Source organism: Scylla paramamosain, chromosome 7, assembly GCF_035594125.1.
Source record: "Scylla paramamosain isolate STU-SP2022 chromosome 7, ASM3559412v1, whole genome shotgun sequence".
Lineage (NCBI taxonomy): Eukaryota > Metazoa > Arthropoda > Malacostraca > Decapoda > Portunidae > Scylla > Scylla paramamosain.
The window spans coordinates 30,347,778-30,365,615 of NC_087157.1; the positions used below are offsets into that span (position 1 = coordinate 30,347,778).

The following is a 17,838-nucleotide window of genomic DNA, read 5'->3' on the forward strand; positions in this document are numbered from 1 at the left end:
ACCCTGATCTAAAACATTAACACAAAGAGAAAAACGATAATGACTTCCTTCCCGGCGACTCGAAGTCCTGTATTCCATCCCACCCGTGTGTCTTTGTCTGCTTTCCCTTCCCACTTTGCCTGCCTCTTTCAGACCAATCACCCCTTTCTCTTCCTCACTCTTTCACCACCTCCATTTAATCCTTTGGTCTAAATCCTTTCCTTCCTTTCCTACATAACCGTCACAGCCCTAAAAGCTTACTCCTTCCCAGCGCCAACCCTTCCTCACTCCTCTGCTTCCTAGTAATATCACTTCCCCTCCTATCTTCCCTCCTCTGCCCACCCTTAAGCTAAGATACTCCAACTTCCTTACCTCCCTGCTCCCTTATCTCTTTCCTTCCCCAAGCAGTCACCGTGTATCCCCTCTCCACCATTAGCAGTCCCCACGCCCCCATTACACGCTTCGCCCTCATTAGCCGTGAAATTAATGCTGCTAGTGGTGACGCGGCTCGCTGCCAAACCCCAAAGACGTGTTAGGTCTCATTAGCAAGTCGATGCTTCATTCCCACACTCGTGCTGTCTTGTGCTGATTACTGGTTTCTCCGTACACTTGCTTGATTGATTGCTCGTTTGCTTAACTGCTAGATCCTCCATCCCCCCCCCTCTCTCTCTCTCTCTCTCTCTCTCTCTCTCTCTCTCTCTCTCTCTCTCTCTCTCTCTCTCTCTCTCTCTCTCTACAAAAGACCAAAACTCTCTGTCCGTAAAAGAGCTTAGACTCAATGCATCTCGACCTGCAAATATGTATCATAATGATTATCCTCATTATATGCAAGTGTAAACAACTTGGCAAAATATCAAACATGTATATATAACTCTCTCTCTCAAGCAATTACGATTATATTTACTACCTTTAATTTTACTTTCCTTATTTTTTCTTTCTTGCATGTCGCATTTTGTGAGTCGCTTTCTTCTCTAACTCTTTTTGTCATCCTCCACTTCTTCTTCGTCTTCTTCTTTTCCTCCTCCTTCCCCTTTATTCCCTTTCCGTAGGATAATTCTTTTCCAACAACTTCTATTCCTTCTCTGTCACTCAATCCTACCTTCATTTTCCTTTTCCTTTTCGTCTCTCTCTCTCTCTCTCTCTCTCTCTCTCTCTCTCTCTCTCTCTCTCTCTCTCTCTCTGGTAATGAGGAAATTAAATAACACGATAAAAACTAAGGGGAATCAATAGCTGGCTCATAATTAAGGCGAGGACGCGTGATGGGAACAGGTGGCCACGATATCAAGACATTTTTTTCTAACTGCGAAAGAGGTCGCCTTGGTGTTACAGGGAAAAATCCTCAAAACTCAAAACAAAAAAATCCCCTTAATTGCTACTCCTTCCCTCCTCCTTCCTCCACCAAAAAAGAGGAAAAAAAAAGGAAAAAAAGAAAAAAAAATCGTGCAAAGAAAGGTTTAGGTAAGTTTACCCAAGCGAGGTCACGTGTACGATAATTGGGGCAAGATTAAAATTAAAATAAAAAAAATAAAATCTTAAGTAAAAGTTATACAGAAGCTAAACGATATTGCGTAAAGGTACATGGTTGGAAAAAAAAAATAGAGAAAATAAAACAGTTCTTCATTAATGAGAATTTCTATTTGTTTCCTTCTAAATCTTTTGGAGGTGTTAGGTAAGTCTTCTCTTCTCTGTTTTCTTTATACCTCGTCCTGTTGTCACCTATTGTTTAAATGTGTGTGTGTGTGTGTGTGTGTGTGTGTGTGTGTGTGTGTGTGTGTGTGTGTGTGTGTGTGTGTGTGTGTGTGTGTGTGTGTGTGTGTGTGTGTGTGTGTGTGTGTGTGTGTGTGTAGAGAGAGAGAGAGAGAGAGAGAGAGAGAGAGAGAGAGAGAGAGAGAGAGAGAGAGAGAGAGAGAGAGAGAGAGAGAGAGAGAGAGAGAGAGAGAGAGAGACCGCATTCAAATATTGTGTACTCTCTATAAAACAGAGTTAATCAGCTGCTCAAATGCTACATCTGCTACACAAATGAGAAAAAATAAAGTTAACTGGTAAAATTCTGAATCTACTGCAGTGTAACGGATGAAAGACTTCGTTGTCTGTTGCATCTCCTGTGTAAATGAAAGAAAGAGTTAATTAATTGTTCAAATGTTGGACCTCCTGCTGTATAAATGAAAGAAAGAGTTAATCAAATAGTATCTCCTTCTGTATAGCGAATGAGAAAATTAATCAGCTGCTCAATGTGTTTTAGTTCAATAAAGATCGTAAGAGAGATGATACGTGGCAGGAGAGGGTGTGCTGTGTCACGGGAGGGTGGTGGTGGTGGTGGTGGTGGTGGTGGCGGTGGTTTATCTTATTTAAGTGGTCATTTAGGTGAATGTTAAGAATGTGTGGCGAACTGTCTTAAATCTTGAGGCGTGGCACGGTATGGGGAGAAAGTTACTTATCTTCATGGGCGTGTTATCTTCCAAGGGGGGAACATTCCTTACCATGGGATGAAGGAGAGGGAGGGATGGAGGGAGAGAGAGAGGAAGGAAAGAAATAAAGACAGAAAGAACGAACGAAAGAATGTGGAAAAGGAAATTACTGAACAAAGAAAGAAAGAAAAGAAAAAGAAAAAGAACGGAAGGAGGGAGAGAGGGATGTAAGAAAAGAGGGAAGGAAGGAAAAAAGTTAGAAAATAAAGACTGAAAGAAAGCAAAACAAATGGCAATTAACAAACGAAGGAAGGAGGGAAGCATAACAGGACACAAGGCATTCAGACTGACTTCAGACTTCAGTGGACACTCACCACGAACCAAAGAAAGGCGCGTGGCAAGCTTTGAACATCACAGCTAGCATGCGGTGGGCTACGCTACATAGTGTCAACTTCTGCAACGTTACAGTATTGCGTGATAACTCCGAAGGTGATTCTTGCATTTCCGTTGCTGCTCAGTTAAAATGTTGGTGAAATATAAGCGCGCATTCTTACACGCTTTGGAGTCTCAACATTATTTTTAAAGACCACTGAAATGATAAGTAGAATTACTATGAATATTTCTCTCCCTTTCTACATGCAGATCCTTGTTATAATACCCCCAGAAACACAAACCCCTAACAAATAAATAAATGAGATAACAAAAACCTTTACTGCGAGCAATTTACAGCAGCCAAGATGAGGTTATAGAAACGTTCAAGATCCCGAACCACAAAAGCCTTATCTGGATATCCCCTTGGTTTTGATCTTGACTTGAAAGGATACCGGAGTGTGTACTGTATAAAATGAGGAGAGTTCATGTCTGGAGACGTGATATCTAAGGTGACGGTACACATCCAAACCCATGAGGAAGTGTGTGTGTGTGTGTGTGTGTGTGTGTGTGTGTGTGTGTGTGTGTGTGTGTGTGTGTGTGTGTGTGTGTGTGTGTGTGTGTGTGTGTGTGTGTGTGTGTGTGTGTGTGCTGCCATTGATGGAGGAGGCGTGTGTTATGAGACGGCATTTATAACGTTAACGACCCGTGCAACAAATGTGTGAGCGTGCGTGAGGCGGCAGCCAGGGGAGGCGTTAAGAGGATGCCTGGCCAGAGTGTGCAGCACAGTTTAGGGCGCGAGTCGAGTGTCAGCGGGGTCGTGGCTGCTAAAGAAAGGAGAGAATATACGTACTTGTTCTTACCAAGCGACGTGTGGAGTTCAATATTTGTCTGGGGTGAGGAGAAGAGAATGAATCAGCGGAAGAATAAAAGAGGGGAAACATAAAGACAAAATGAAAGAAAAGATGCCATGGTTGAGAAAGACAGGAGGAAAACACAGGAATAAAGGATGAAGGACGGTTGCAAAAGAAAGGAGAGGGGAGGTAAGTGGAAAGCTGTAAAGACGTCAGCATTATGTAAACATGAAGGGGTCAGCTGTTTCTGCCAGTGACGATACGGCGGACAGAGGAATGAAAGCTTTAAAACTCGCCCCCTCCCTCCCCCCTCTCTCTCTCTCTCCTCGGTCGTTGTCATGCCTGCGATTCTTATCCTTTTTGTCTGTCTAGGTCTGTGTCTGCCTTTTATTTGTCTTGCCAACTGGCGGGAGGGCAAGGTCACAGGAGGAGGAGAAGTAGGAGGAGGAGGAGGAGGAGGAGGAGGAGGAGGAGGAGGAGGAGGAGGAGGAGGAGGAGGAGGAGGAGGTGAAGCTCATAAATTGGTCAAAGAAAATATATCCTTTTCAAGAAATACGAAAAGTATAAGAAATAGATGATAATGATGATGATGATGATGATGATGATGACGATGATGATAATAGAGAAGCAAACAGGAGAAGGATAATGGTGATGATGATCGCCGATTTAGCATTACGTACAAAGATTCAAATGACATTACTAAACTTCCTGTGCACAAAGACGCAAATGAGAAACGTACCAGTGAACAAGAAGCGTGCCAATACAGCCACACGTGATGCAAAAAAACCTTCATATTAATTCAAAGACGGTGTTATCTCAGCCGAACACTGGAACCCTTATTTCATTTATCGGTTTGTTGTCTCCGTTAGCCTTGTAATGTCCCGGCGATACTTGTAAGAGTTAGCCTGGCAAGGAAAACCAGTAACACTCGCAGGATAAAAACATAACTAACAAAAGTAATAAGAGTCCACTTCTTGCCAATATATATCGCATGGCCAGTGATGTGTTGTAGCCAGATGTCGGTCCCCTCCACCTGCCTTCATCACCTCCCCGCGCGTCCTTCCCGGTGTGTCCCTTGTGCTCTTGATCCCTTCGTGGTGCCACCCAGGACAACCCAACCAGTCGTCCAGTGTGTATGAGGGAAGAAGGGAGAGCTGGACTTTATGGACCGTATTCTGAAACCCTTCTGCGCAACACCTCCACTAGTTTCAAAGGGCTATAGATGAAGTTACTTATGTTTTTTTAACGGTGTTTTTTTTTACGGTTTTTGTGACATATTAACAAGATTTGCGTATTATTAACAGGAGAAACACTCTTGCGAACCCGGTTAATCATCTCCGTGGCCTTGGAAAATAGTCGTGTTAAGAGGGAGGGGCATTTCTGAATACGAGGGGAAGAGTGACAGGAAGGCGTGAAGGGAGTGAGATGAAAGTGTTCTCAATTATTATTATTATTATTATTATTATTATTATTATTATTATTATTATTATTATTATTATCATTATTATTTATTTATTTATTTTTTCCGTCTTGGCCTTCAAAGATTAGCATGTATTCCTGAAGGCTTGAATGGCTTGTTGCACGTGTAGGAGCGTGATGGAGTGCGGTACGTGGAGAAGTGATGGTAAGGTGGTGAAAGTGTGACAATCCAGCAGAGGTGTCTCACAAGCAACACAGCAGCCCAGCCTCGCCATGACGGGTTTTACAGCTGAACCGAGAGAAAACAAATTCTTCTGCACACTTGAGCCACATAGAAAAAAAAAATATATATATATTATGATCTTCCGCTTCCGTTTCCCCGTGGGTTTTGTGGCACACGAAGCTCAGGCACATTTCTCACTTACTATTTCCTTTTTCACTAAGCTCGAAGAATTACGCGCTGCACACACACACACACACACACACACACACACACACACACACACACACACACACACACACACACACACACACACACACACACACACACACACACACACACACACACACACACACACACACACACACACACACACACACACACACACACACACACACACACACACACACACACACACACACACACACACACAAGCATGTTAACGCATCCTTAACATTTCACCAACTAATTCTATTGCCGGAAAGTGTTTACACAAGCAACATCTTTTTTTAAACAAGAAAAGTAAATAAAAAAGCAAAACTAAAAGAAACAAAAAAAAATCACGAGCAGGAGGAGGAGGAGGAGGAGGAGGAGGAGGAGGAGGAGGAGGAGGAGGAGGAGGAGGAGAAGGAGGAAAGGCATCCATCATCCCCAGCATTCCTTCCTCTTCACATTCATCATCCGGGAAAGAAGACAATAGAGATGGCACATGATTGCTGCTCCCCCCCTCTCTCTCTCTCTCTCTCTCTCTCTCTCTCTCTCTCTCTCTCTCTCTCTCTCTCTCTCTCTCTCTCTCTCATCGTATGGTGAAAGACCGTGCCAGAAATATCGAAGGAAACACTGTAAGAAGGAATAAAAGGCAAAAGGAGGAAAAAAGAATAAGGAATGAGAAAGAAAAGGAAGGGGAAACGGAACGAAGGAAAACGGAGAACGTATGAAAAAAAAAAAGAGAGATAAGCGTAAAAGGAAGGGAAGGAGGAAGGAGAGGGAGAACAAAAAAGGAAGTAGGGAGAAGGGAAGACACAAACGAAGCAAGTATGAAGATAAATGACGGAAAAGCGATAAGGGACGGAGGAGGGAAGAGACGTAGGGAGGGAAGGAACGGAAGGCGTGAAGGAGAGGAGAGACGGAGGATCCCTATATGAATATGTAAAACCAATTCCAGCCTAGTCCACGGCTAAGACTGGAAACTGATTGATAAAGAAGGAAACGAATTGCAAAGGCACAGAAAGAAAAGAAATGTGTGTGTGTGTGTGTGTGTGTGTGTGTGTGTGTGTGTGTGTGTGTGTGTGTGTGTGTGTGTGTGTGTGTGTGTGTGTGTGTGTGCTGAAGGAAGTGACCCGTCCACCATAAAACATTAATCACCGGTTCTCTAGAGGCTGTTGAGGTCGGGTCAGTAAGTCAGTGAGTCAGTGAGTCAGTGAGCGTGAGTGAGTCAGTGGATCAGTACGTCAGTCATCAACATCAGTGCGCCTGCCAAAATTACAGCTTTCCATCTTATTCATTTTATTCTTTGATCTCAACTGGCCAGGTTCTGTGTGTGTGTGTGTGTGTGTGTGTGTGTGTGTGTGTGTGTGTGTGTGTGTGTGTGTGTGTGTGTGTGTGTGTGTGTGTGTGTGTGTGTGTGTGTGTGTGTGTGTGTGTGTGCGCGCGTTATTTTCCTGGAGAATCAAATCAAGACTTTAAAACCTGGATTCCTTTTAGAGTTTGTTTCTTTTGTATGAAAAAGTTTGTTTAATTTCACTGAGCATTTTCTTCAAGTTTTCCCATTAGAATTTTTTTCAATTACCACACTTTGCACTTTGTCTTCTTTCATTACCACATTACCATTTTGTTTCGGTTTCTGCATCGCTTTTTTTTCCCCCATTTGTGACATTTTGCCTTTTCAGTAATCCATCATATACATTTACATCATTTCCTTCGATAATCATCCTGTATGTTGCTCTCATCTTCCTCTAATCTTCCCGGTCCCGAGCCTCATCCAGCTTCCGTCCTTCTCCATCCTTATCGTCAGCCTCCCTCAGTGCTCTCCCCTCCAAGCCTTGCTCCTCGCCATCACCATCACTCATCTCAGCTTGTCATGTTTTCCCAGCATGAAAGAGTCGATGGCGAGGACTCGTACCGGATCCTGCCTTTGATTTGTCGCACTATCAGGATCACACGTCTCTCTCACACGTCTCTCTCTCTCTCTCTCTCTCTCTCTCTCTCTCTCTCTCTCTCTCTCTCTCTCTCTCTCTCTCTCTCTCCCCTTCCCAGCGTTTATCCCATCCCAGTTTCCTTTCGTTCACGCCCCGTCAACACGCCTGCCAATAAATGTTCGGGGAGACACGGAAGGACTAGCAAAAATATCGCCTCGTGTTAGGAAACAGACTCGACCTATGACTTTCTGGCAACTAAATCAGAGAGAGAGAGAGAGAGAGAGAGAGAGAGAGAGAGAGAGAGAGAGAGAGAGAGAGAGAGAGAGAGAGAGAGAGAGAGAGAGAGAGAGAGAGAGAGAGAGAGAGAGAGAGAGAGAGAGAGAAAGATGCGCGGGTACAGTCAGGAAATTGCAGACATGGACTACAAATGGGTGTCAACAACGAAGACAATAACACCAAGCACACCTGTAATTTGCTCCTCCGTGCCATCAAGCCACAAAGAAACACAAAGGAAAAACAAACAACACCGGGAGTCTTTTCTTTTCCCACTAAATTGTTTGCATGACGAGCCAATTCACAATAATCGTATCCAATCCAACAGACGTAGAGTGATGTAGACGCCCCACACGCATAGCAGCCTTAAGTTGTTATTATCATCATTACTACTACTTTCATTATCCTTATGGCGGAGGTGGTCCTCGTAATTCCCGCCGGCAGAGTCCAAGAGCCTCCATCCTGCTACCTAATCTTTCCTATTTCCTTCCTTGGGCACTTTTGGAAATTAAATTCGCTGCGTCTAGTCTTACTTAATTCGTGAGGCTCAGGCGAATTCCTTCTTGAAAACTCCGGTATTTTTACTCATTATTATTTCTTTAAGTCTCAGACACACGCGGCGAATGTTCCAGGAAGGAGTGTCACCTTGCCACTCCCACCTAACTCATGTTATCTGCTTCAACACTTACCATGTATCTCTCTCTCTCTCTCTCTCTCTCTCTCTCTCTCTCTCTCTCTCTCTCTCTCTCTCTCTCTCTCTCTCTCTCTCTCTCTCTCTCTCTCTCTCTGCCTGATACGGACACACACGCGCGTGATAACACACACACACACACACACACACACACACACACACACACACACACACACACACACACACACACACACACACACACACACAAAACTTCGTACTCGATAGCCTACTATAATTTTTTAATACATTAATTTGGACTTGTGTTCCTCCTCATAACCTTAACAATAATAGACACACACACACACACACACACACACACACACACACACACACACACACACACACACACACACACACACACAGACACATCAAAGATATCTCATACAAAATCAAGCAAACCTAATTATTGACTGATGACAATCGTAATCGTCTTAATTAATGTTAACTCTGAAGCCATCTGTCCCTCCCTCTCCCCCTTCCTCACTCCCTCTCTTCCCTTTCACCCTCCCTCGTTTCTCCCAGTCTCCTCTTCCCTCCCACCAACAGTTTTTCTCCCTCCCTCACTTCCTCACTCCCTCTCTTCCCTTCTTTTCTCCCTCGTTTCTCCCAATCTACCTTTCCCTCCCAGCTACAGTTTTCCTCCCTCTCTCCCTCCCACCTATCCTCCCCTCCCTCCCACCAGCACCTGGCAGCCTCCTCCCTCCAGTGTCTCCGTCACCTGCGTGATCGGCAAACTTTCCCTCCGGAGTGTTTGTTTGTTCCGGCAATGAAAGTTTATCGTTGATTCCCAAGAGTTTCGTGTAAATCCTGGCAATTTCCCTGAATCGTGTGTGTGTGTGTGTGTGTGTGTGTGTGTGTGTGTGTGTGTGTGTGTGTGTGTGTGTGTGTGTGTGTGTGTGTGTGTGTGTGTGTGTGTGTGTGTGTGTGTGTGTGTGTGTGTCAAGAGTTCAAGCAGTTTAGAATACGATGATAACAACAACAACAAAGACAAACGCTTTCATAATTTTCAAGTCCATACTTTTGCTCTTATGAATGAAATATTGTTTGAAGGAATACCCTTGGCAAATTCACGACCCACATGTAGTACATAATATTATAAAGATTCGCTCTCTCTCTCTCTCTCTCTCTCTCTCTCTCTCTCTCTCTCTCTCTCTCTCTCTCTCTCTCTCTCTCTCTCTCTCTCTCTCTTCCACCCTTTACTCCCAACTTCTGACATTTCTTCCTCACCCATTAATTCTCCAGGGACGGTGTGTGTGTGTGTGTGTGTGTGTGTGTGTGTGTGTGTGTGTGTGTGTGTGTGTGTGTGTGTGTGTGTGTGTGTGTGTGTGTGTGTGTGTGTGTGTGTGTGTGCTTGCGCGCGCGCGAGCATAATATACATGGATAGACAGATAAATATTGACTGTGAGAGAGAGAGAGAGAGAGAGAGAGAGAGAGAGAGAGAGAGAGAGAGAGAGAGAGAGAGAGAGAGAGAGAGAGAGAGAGAGAGAGAGACGTTGGGGAGGAGGGGGAGAGGGAAAGGGAGAGGGAGAAGACGAGAGGAGAGGAGAGGAGAGGAGAGGAGAGGAGAGGAGAGTAGGAAACTGATATTCCCTTCAGGACAATATTTTCTAACCGTCTTGCAGTTTCCTTCTTTCTCCAATTTTCATTTCATCTCGTCATTCTTTCCCATTCTTACTATCCTGGCTATTTTCTTTGCAATACTTATCCGCATCCACCTTCGTTTCCACCTCCGCTTCCTCCTCCTTCCAATTACGTTGCTAACCTTGTCCTTTTGGTTGCCTCCTCCTTATCATTCAGGAAAAGGAATCACGCGTACCTCGTAATCAGAACAGCTGAGATCAGACTAATTAAGACACTAGCTTATCTCTCTCTCTCTCTCTCTCTCTCTCTCTCTCTCTCTCTCTCTCTCTCTCTCTCTCTCTCTCTCTCTCTCGGGGATACTGTAAATTTGCACTATTTAGTTTAATTTTTTATATTTTTCCTCTCTCCTTCCTTCTCTTCGCCCTCCTCCTCCTTTTCTTCTTCTTCTTCTTTTCATTGTCTTTCTTCTACTTTTCTCTTTGTCTCATTTTTCTCTTCTCCTTGCTCATTTTCTTAAGTGTTACTCTCTCTCTCTCTCTCTCTCTCTCTCTCTCTCTCTCTCTCTCTCTCTCTCTCTCTCTCTCTCTCTCTCTCTCTCATCCAAATGTTTACCTTATAGCTCAAATATCGCTGGCAAAGCAATCTCTCTCTCTCTCTCTCTCTCTCTCTCTCTCTCTCTCTCTCTCTCTCTCTCTCTCTCTCTCTCTCTCTCTCTCTCTCTCTCTCTCTAATATTTCCTGCCTTGGTTTCAGTTTGCTCACCGATACTTTCTTCTTTTAATCAACTTTTCTCTCCTCTCAGTTTATTCCTTACCCTTTCCCTCTCCTTCTTTATTCTGGCCATCCTGTGCTTTTATTTCCTTACCTTCCCTGTCCCTACCTTACATATTTTTTTTACATTGATACTTTTTTCCCCCCTCTCTTTATCGCGCTTTCCCTTAACACCGAAAATCACCCAACCATAGTAATCTTTCTTTCTTTTCAGACGTGAGAGGGGAGGCAGGGAGGAAAGGAAGGAGGAGGAGGAGGAGGTGAGTCAACACCGAAGGAAAGCGAGAAGAGGAGGAGGAAGAAGAGGGAGAGGAGAAGGGTGGGAGAGAGTAAGGTATTTTGTCCCTAGCCAGTACTCCTATGCCGGTCCCCTCGCCAGCTGCACTCTCAAGGCACTCAACACTGACAGACACGCGAAGTCTCGAGTGATGCCTCCGCGGCTCAGAGACGCCTGGGTTCTGTTCCTGCAGCACTCGAGGGCCGCAGAAGAGAATGGCTGCCTCAAGAGATCCGTGGAGCAGCTGGTAAGATCGTGTGATGGGCAACAAGAGAGAACGTTCTGAATCCTTTTTGTTTTGTTTTTTGTTTTAAAGTGTCAACATCACAGGTGTTTGCGAAGTATTGTGTTGAGTAAAAGGAAAGGAAAAAAAAAGAGGGGGAGGGAAAGTTACGCGTGTGTTTGTCATGTGTGTTATTTTTCTTCCACAGTCTTCGCTGAGCTGATCAGGTGTTGAGTTACGTGCTGTGTTTATCTTCCCGCAGTCTTTCGGGAGTTGTGTGATTCGTGTGTGTGTGTGTGTGTGTGTGTGTGTGTGTGTGTGTGTGTGTGTGTGTGTGTGTGTGTGTGTGTGTGTGTGTGTGTGTGTGTGTGTGTGTGTGTTTATTGGATTCCGTGATTACCGGTTTCGTCTGGGAGAGTTTAAGTTACGCTCAACTGCAAAAATGTGAGGCAGGTAATTGCGAGGTCCCTAAAACTTTGTGTGTGTGTGTGTGTGTGTGTGTGTGTGTGTGTGTGTGTGTGTGTGTGTGTGTGTGTGTGTGTGTGTGTGTGTGTGTGTGTGTGTGTGTGTGTGTGTGTGTGTGTGTGTGTGTGTGTGTGCTGCGGTCAGTAGCCACGCTAACTACACGGTGTCACACAGACCTGAAGGAATAGTGTTTAGTCACGAATACAAACGAGGAAATGTAAGAAAAACATGTTGGTGTAAAATTGCAATATTAACAAACAAAGATAAGGAAGTCAGGAAAATAATGTAAGTTTAAAAAAAAAAAAGCGACTAAGCCCCTAAGACACCTAAACAGGCAAAAACCATGAATGAGTCAAGGAAAACAAGAAAAGAATAAAATAGAAATCTAAACCAAAAAAAAACAACAAATGGAGACAAAACTAGAAACATACCAACAAATTAAGAGAACGTCGTGAATGAAAGAAAAACAAAACAAAAAGTGGAAACAATACGCTAACACTTGAAAACATGAAACAGGAAGAAGTGAAAAGCAAACCAAGGCATTATGAATAAGTGAGCTAAGAGATGGAGGAGTGCCACAGTCATAACCATTGAAAACTGCAAACTGGAGTGTGTTGACCATCGGCCGCAACCATGCCAGCCATCAGCGACACAGGCGACGACCCGATCGCCTATCCAGACCCTGAACTTGACCCGGAGGTGAATGGAATAGACAGAGGAGGAGGAGGAGGAGAGGGAATAGTGCCAATGGAGGAGGAGGAGGAGGACGGACTTCACCTCCATCCAGACGAACTGAGTCAGTTTCGGACAATCATGTGGAATCGTTTCATGGAACAATCCACAGTCATTGTCAACGCCACGAACGACGACCAGAAAGTGCTGCGCTGCTTTGAACAGTTCGTGACGTCCTTCATTGAGCCTGACTTCGGTGGCGCGGGGAAAGGGGCGTGTCCAGTCAAGTTCGACGGCGTATCCTGCTGGCCACAGACGCCCCCCGGCACGCTCCGAGTCATCCCCTGCTTCGAGGTGTTCAACGGCGTCTACTACGACCCCTCAGGTGAGTACTGGGCCAGGTGTGCGGGGCTTCACTGACTGACTGACTGACTGACTGCCACCTTAATTGATTAAAGGCGACGGATGAAGGAATAAGTTATAACAAAGTTTATTTTTTTTTCTTTTTAAGCGAAAACCGCCAATCAGTCCAAACAAAAGGAAAAAAAAAAGGTCCCAGAGAAACACAAACGCACCATTTTTCACCAGACGCAAATGAGGGAGAAAAAAAAAAAAAGGAAGAAAAGCTAGGGGTAAAAAATAAATAAATAAATAAAGTAAACGTGGAAACGTATATCTATTATTTAAACAAAAAATGAAACCGACAAAAAAAGGGTCCTGAAATGCAGAGTGCGTACTGGGTGAATGAAATAAAAGGTGTCCCAGTGAGTGATGGATGATGAATGACGTGTCCCGCTGAATGGGATGATGCTGGTGAATGACTGAATGCGAAACACGATAAGGAAGGATTTTGATGAATAGACCTTAACTCTTTCACTGTGACATGGAACAAATCACAACACTTAGGGCTATGTATATAATCTTTCTGAGCATCCACAAAAAAAAAAAAGAAAAAAAAAAGAGTAGATTATCCAATGTCTAGCCAATATTAAGCTCAGAAATGGCTGTAGAACAAATAATAGATGCTTTAGACTAGTTTGTGATTAAGGAAACATGTCAAATAGCAGTTAAGTTAAGACTCATGGCTGAAGACTGACTGAAGTTAATGAAGGAAAGCCAAGTGAGTGAATAAAGAATACGTTCGATGGGATGAACAAATATTGCTCGTAATGAAATATAAGATGAGAATGATTTATGGAGAGAGAGAGAGAGAGAGAGAGAGAGAGAGAGAGAGAGAGAGAGAGAGAGAGAGAGAGAGAGAGAGAGAGAGAGAGAGAGAGAGAGAGAGAGAGAGAGAGAGATGAATAATATTTTTTAGTGAAAGAGACTAATCATTACACGGAAGTTAGTGCTTCCCCGGTCTAGTCTCTCTCTCTCTCTCTCTCTCTCTCTCTCTCTCTCTCTCTCTCTCTCTCTCTCTCTCTCTCTCTCTCTCTCATGCCATTACTCTCTTCCTTTCCTTCCTCTTTCCTTTATATTATTTTCTTTTTCTCTTCTCCCATCGTCTCTTATTTCACAGTCCATCCTTCCGTTCCCTTAATATGTGTGTGTGTGTGTGTGTGTGTGTGTGTGTGTGTGTGTGTGTGTGTGTGTGTGTGTGTGTGTGTGTGTGTGTGTGTGTGTGTGTGTGTGTGTGTGTGTGTGTGAGTGTGGTACTAATTAATATATTTCACGAAGAAAGCGAAGAAAAGGCAAAGGCATAACCACACAATACCTTCCTGGTTAATTAAAAGCGAGCTACGAAGGAGACGCAAAACTTCACAAAAAAAAGTAAAAAAAAGAAAGTACAGATAAATTGGAACGTAACAAAAAAAAAAAAAAAAAATACTCAAAACATCATTAGTGACGAGGAACAGGAAGCTTCAATGATAAAAATCAGAAATATGTTACGTTCTCAGGATTCCACGCATGCTCTTCACGTAAACACACGTTAACCTTACCTGCAACTGGGAAAGTCGTCTGTTAGAGGCAAAATAACACGAGGAGAGAAGAGACGTTTATCATATGAAGGACACAGATGAGTTGGGTATTGTGCAGGAAGTGTGTGTGTGTGTGTGTGTGTGTGTGTGTGTGTGTGTGTGTGTGTGTGTGTGTGTGTGTGTGTGTGTGTGTGTGTGTGTGTGTGTGTGTGTGTGTGTGTGTGTGTGTGTGTGTGTGTGAGGGGCTGATGAGGGATGTGAGGTGTGAGTGCTGCAGTAGAAGACAAGGTGTACGAGGCAGCGGTTGTGGATGTGTGTTGCAGTGAGGAATGGCAGGGTATGGATGAGGTGGGGGTCATGGAATGCAACAGGACTGGAGCGTGGATAAAGGTAACAAGGGAAAGGGTGCAGCAGAGTGGGCCATGTGTGACAGGGCGGGAGGGGTGTTGCAGAGTGGGTCAGGTGTGACAGGGCGGGAGGGGTGTGGCAGAGTGGGCCAGATGTGACAGGGCGGGAGGGATGTGACAGAGTGGGTCAGGTGTGACAGGGCAGGGGTTGTGTGGCACAGTGGACCAGGTGTGACAGGGCGGGGGGTTTGTGGCAGAGTGGGGGAGGTGTGACAGGAAGGGGTGGGTGTGCCAGAGTGGGGGAGGGAAGGGTGGAGCAAAGCCGAGAGGAAATTGAATTATTTTACAACATTTCAGGAAAATTTACAATTCCAGTTACATCACTCTCCTGATTACGGCAAATACAAAGTCCAGTGCAATAACTTAGTAAAAATAATCAAAAACAAGTATTCAAATAATTAAATTATTGTGAATTGCACATGGATGAAAGTGACGTGTGGTATTAATGGATGATGGATAAACAAAGACTTGGTAATTGTGCGTGGAAAAGCATTATGTACGTGGAAAAGCATTACATTCATGGTAAGTGTGAATATAATGGAAATTTTGTAAGTGTTGATACAACACAACAGCTGGGGATTCACGGATAACAATAAGATGAGGTAAGGTAAATATGCAAATAGAAGTCTGACAAATTTCAGTTCTAGTATTGCCATGGCGCCACGTGACCCGAGGCGAGTCATCATGCAATTGCAGGTCTGTTTGCTCATCAGTAACGTCATCGCAAATAAAGCTGTTTCATAAATTTACTAACACTGAAATGTTTAGTTATACCCTAGAACCCAGCATGCAGCAATGCACCATGAACTGATTTAGTAGAAAACAAGTGACAGGAAAGATCTCTTTCAGAGTTATAATATTCAACAGAGCTCCACTAAAGGGCTTGAGCTCCTGAACTACACCAGGCAAGGCTCGGCTGCGGCTCCTCCTTGCCAGCAAAACTACTCTTGTTCAATATAGCTTTTTGTTTCCACTTTCGATAGCGGGCATTTTTTTTATTTCGTCATTTGCAGATACAAATTCTCAACCATTCCACAATTAATAGAGTTCTTATTCCAAAAATCATTTAAAGACAAAGAAACAGCGCTCTTAGCAATATGGATAAAAACAATGCTGCATAAAGTTCAGGTGGAGGGAGGGATCTCTGTGCTTCAATGTTGACAGTCATCGTGCAGCTGTGTACATCTGAAAGACAGGCGTGAGGCTGGCTTGACAACGAAGACAAGAAGTTATGAAAAATAGTAATGCATAGTGGATAAAATTATCTGCATGAAAAAAATAAATAAATAAATAAAATAAAATAACTGACATACCTTGTTGGGAATTTTCTTTTTCTTTTAAAGTCTGCTGTATAACATCTACCTAAAGTTGTGCGATAAATCATCCTTCAACACGACGGCTACTACTACGGCCACTAAATTACAACAACAAATATGACAGCGTACAGTAAAGTTCCTAGACGATTCCTAAAACAACTGGTGTGCCAGGGTTAAGAGAGAACTCGTCACGTTTCATTACGATGGCGCGCAGCAAGTCCTCATTCTCTGACGCGTGCCACTAAGCTTCCAAGTGGCCTCGCACAAGTTTTCATTAAGATGTCCAGCTCAAATGGTCAGACATTCACCTTGACTGTGACTTGGACCATAGGAGGTGTTTCCAATCAACTCTCTCTCTCTCTCTCTCTCTCTCTCTCTCTCTCTCTCTCTCTCTCTCTCTCTCTCTCTCTCTCTCTCTCTCTCTCTCTCTCTCTCACACACACACACACACACACACACACACATTTGTGCAATTAATTAAGGTGAGCTCAATTACACTAAGTGAGTGGTACAAGCCCAAGGTTGGTGCGATGTGGGGCGCGGTGACGTACTTACGGCAGCAGGGAAGGGATACATGTGTGTGTGTGTGTGTGTGTGTGTGTGTGTGTGTGTGTGTGTGTGTGTGTGTGTGTGTGTGTGTGTGTGTGTGTGTGTGTGTGTGTGTGTGTGTGTGTGTGTGTGTGTGTGTGTGTGTAAGGCTGTTATGAAGACAATCATAAAATCTAGTACAAAAAATTGCTTATTCACACACTCTCCCTCTCTCTCACTCTCTCTCTCTCTCTCTCTCTCTCTCTCTCTCTCTCTCTCTCTCTCTCTCTCTCTCTCTCTGTAGCGACGACAGGCTATCTAGAATTCTACACAACATAGTTAAAGTCTGGAGATACGTAGATTTTTAGATAAAGTATTGACAGCCACACTGGATCATTTGGAAAAAAAAGAAAAAAAAAAAAAAAAAAAAAAAAAAAAAAAAAAAATATATATATATATATATATATATATATATATATATATATATATATATATATATATATATATATATATATATATATATATATATATATATATATATATACATACACACACAGTAAAATCCCTCTTATCCGGCATCAACGGGACCGCCGACATGCCGGATACTTGAATATTGCCGGATACTTGAATAGAAGTGAAATTATGTCCACAATCACCACCTTATACTCACGCATCTTACCATAAAGATCAGCTGATCTTAATCAGCTGCTGATCTGATCAGCTGCTTAAGTGTAAGCACAACACGCTTCCTCTTTTCTACAACTTTAGGCATGATGAAGGCGTCAGGCGATAAACAGTGCAAACGCGGGACTGAGTCACTGAGTAAACACAGTGCAGTGGGCCGCAGGTGGCGCAAAGCAGTGCGCTCTGGTGGCGAAGGGACAAAGTATGCCTCGCGCGGGAATTTTAATCGATTTTATGAGTACACATTGATTTTTTATTGATTTTAAGGATTGGGGAAAAATGTGTCGGATACTTGAAGCTGCCGGATACTCGAATGCCGGATGAGAGGGATTTTACTGTATGTATATATATATATATATATATATATATATATATATATATATATATATATATATATATATATATATATATATATATATATATATATATATCAATGGTAAATCAGGAATCTTCCACACGGAGCGAGTCACACATGACAGTAACAAACGCACATGCACACGCGCACACAATACTGCATGCAGGATAGCGAAATCGGATCTGTACATTCGTTTTTAATCTTGGGTACTATAAAAAAAAATGTCCATAATAATGTGTACACTATGTAAAGTGGTTGTAACTTAATTAAGGGTCAAATAATCCCCATTT

At 43.4% G+C, this 17,838-nt stretch overlaps 1 protein-coding gene across 1 annotated transcript in view; it reads left to right on the top strand.

The window, feature by feature from the left end:
• LOC135102342 (diuretic hormone receptor-like) overlaps positions 1-17,838 on the top strand; it is a 131,120-nt gene that overhangs the window by 30,452 nt on the left and 82,830 nt on the right. The window contains 2 exon segments of the mRNA XM_064007437.1: positions 10,917-11,226; positions 12,002-12,724. Of these exon segments, the coding sequence (XP_063863507.1) occupies positions 12,301-12,724 (424 nt within the window). The 5' untranslated portion in view covers positions 10,917-11,226; positions 12,002-12,300.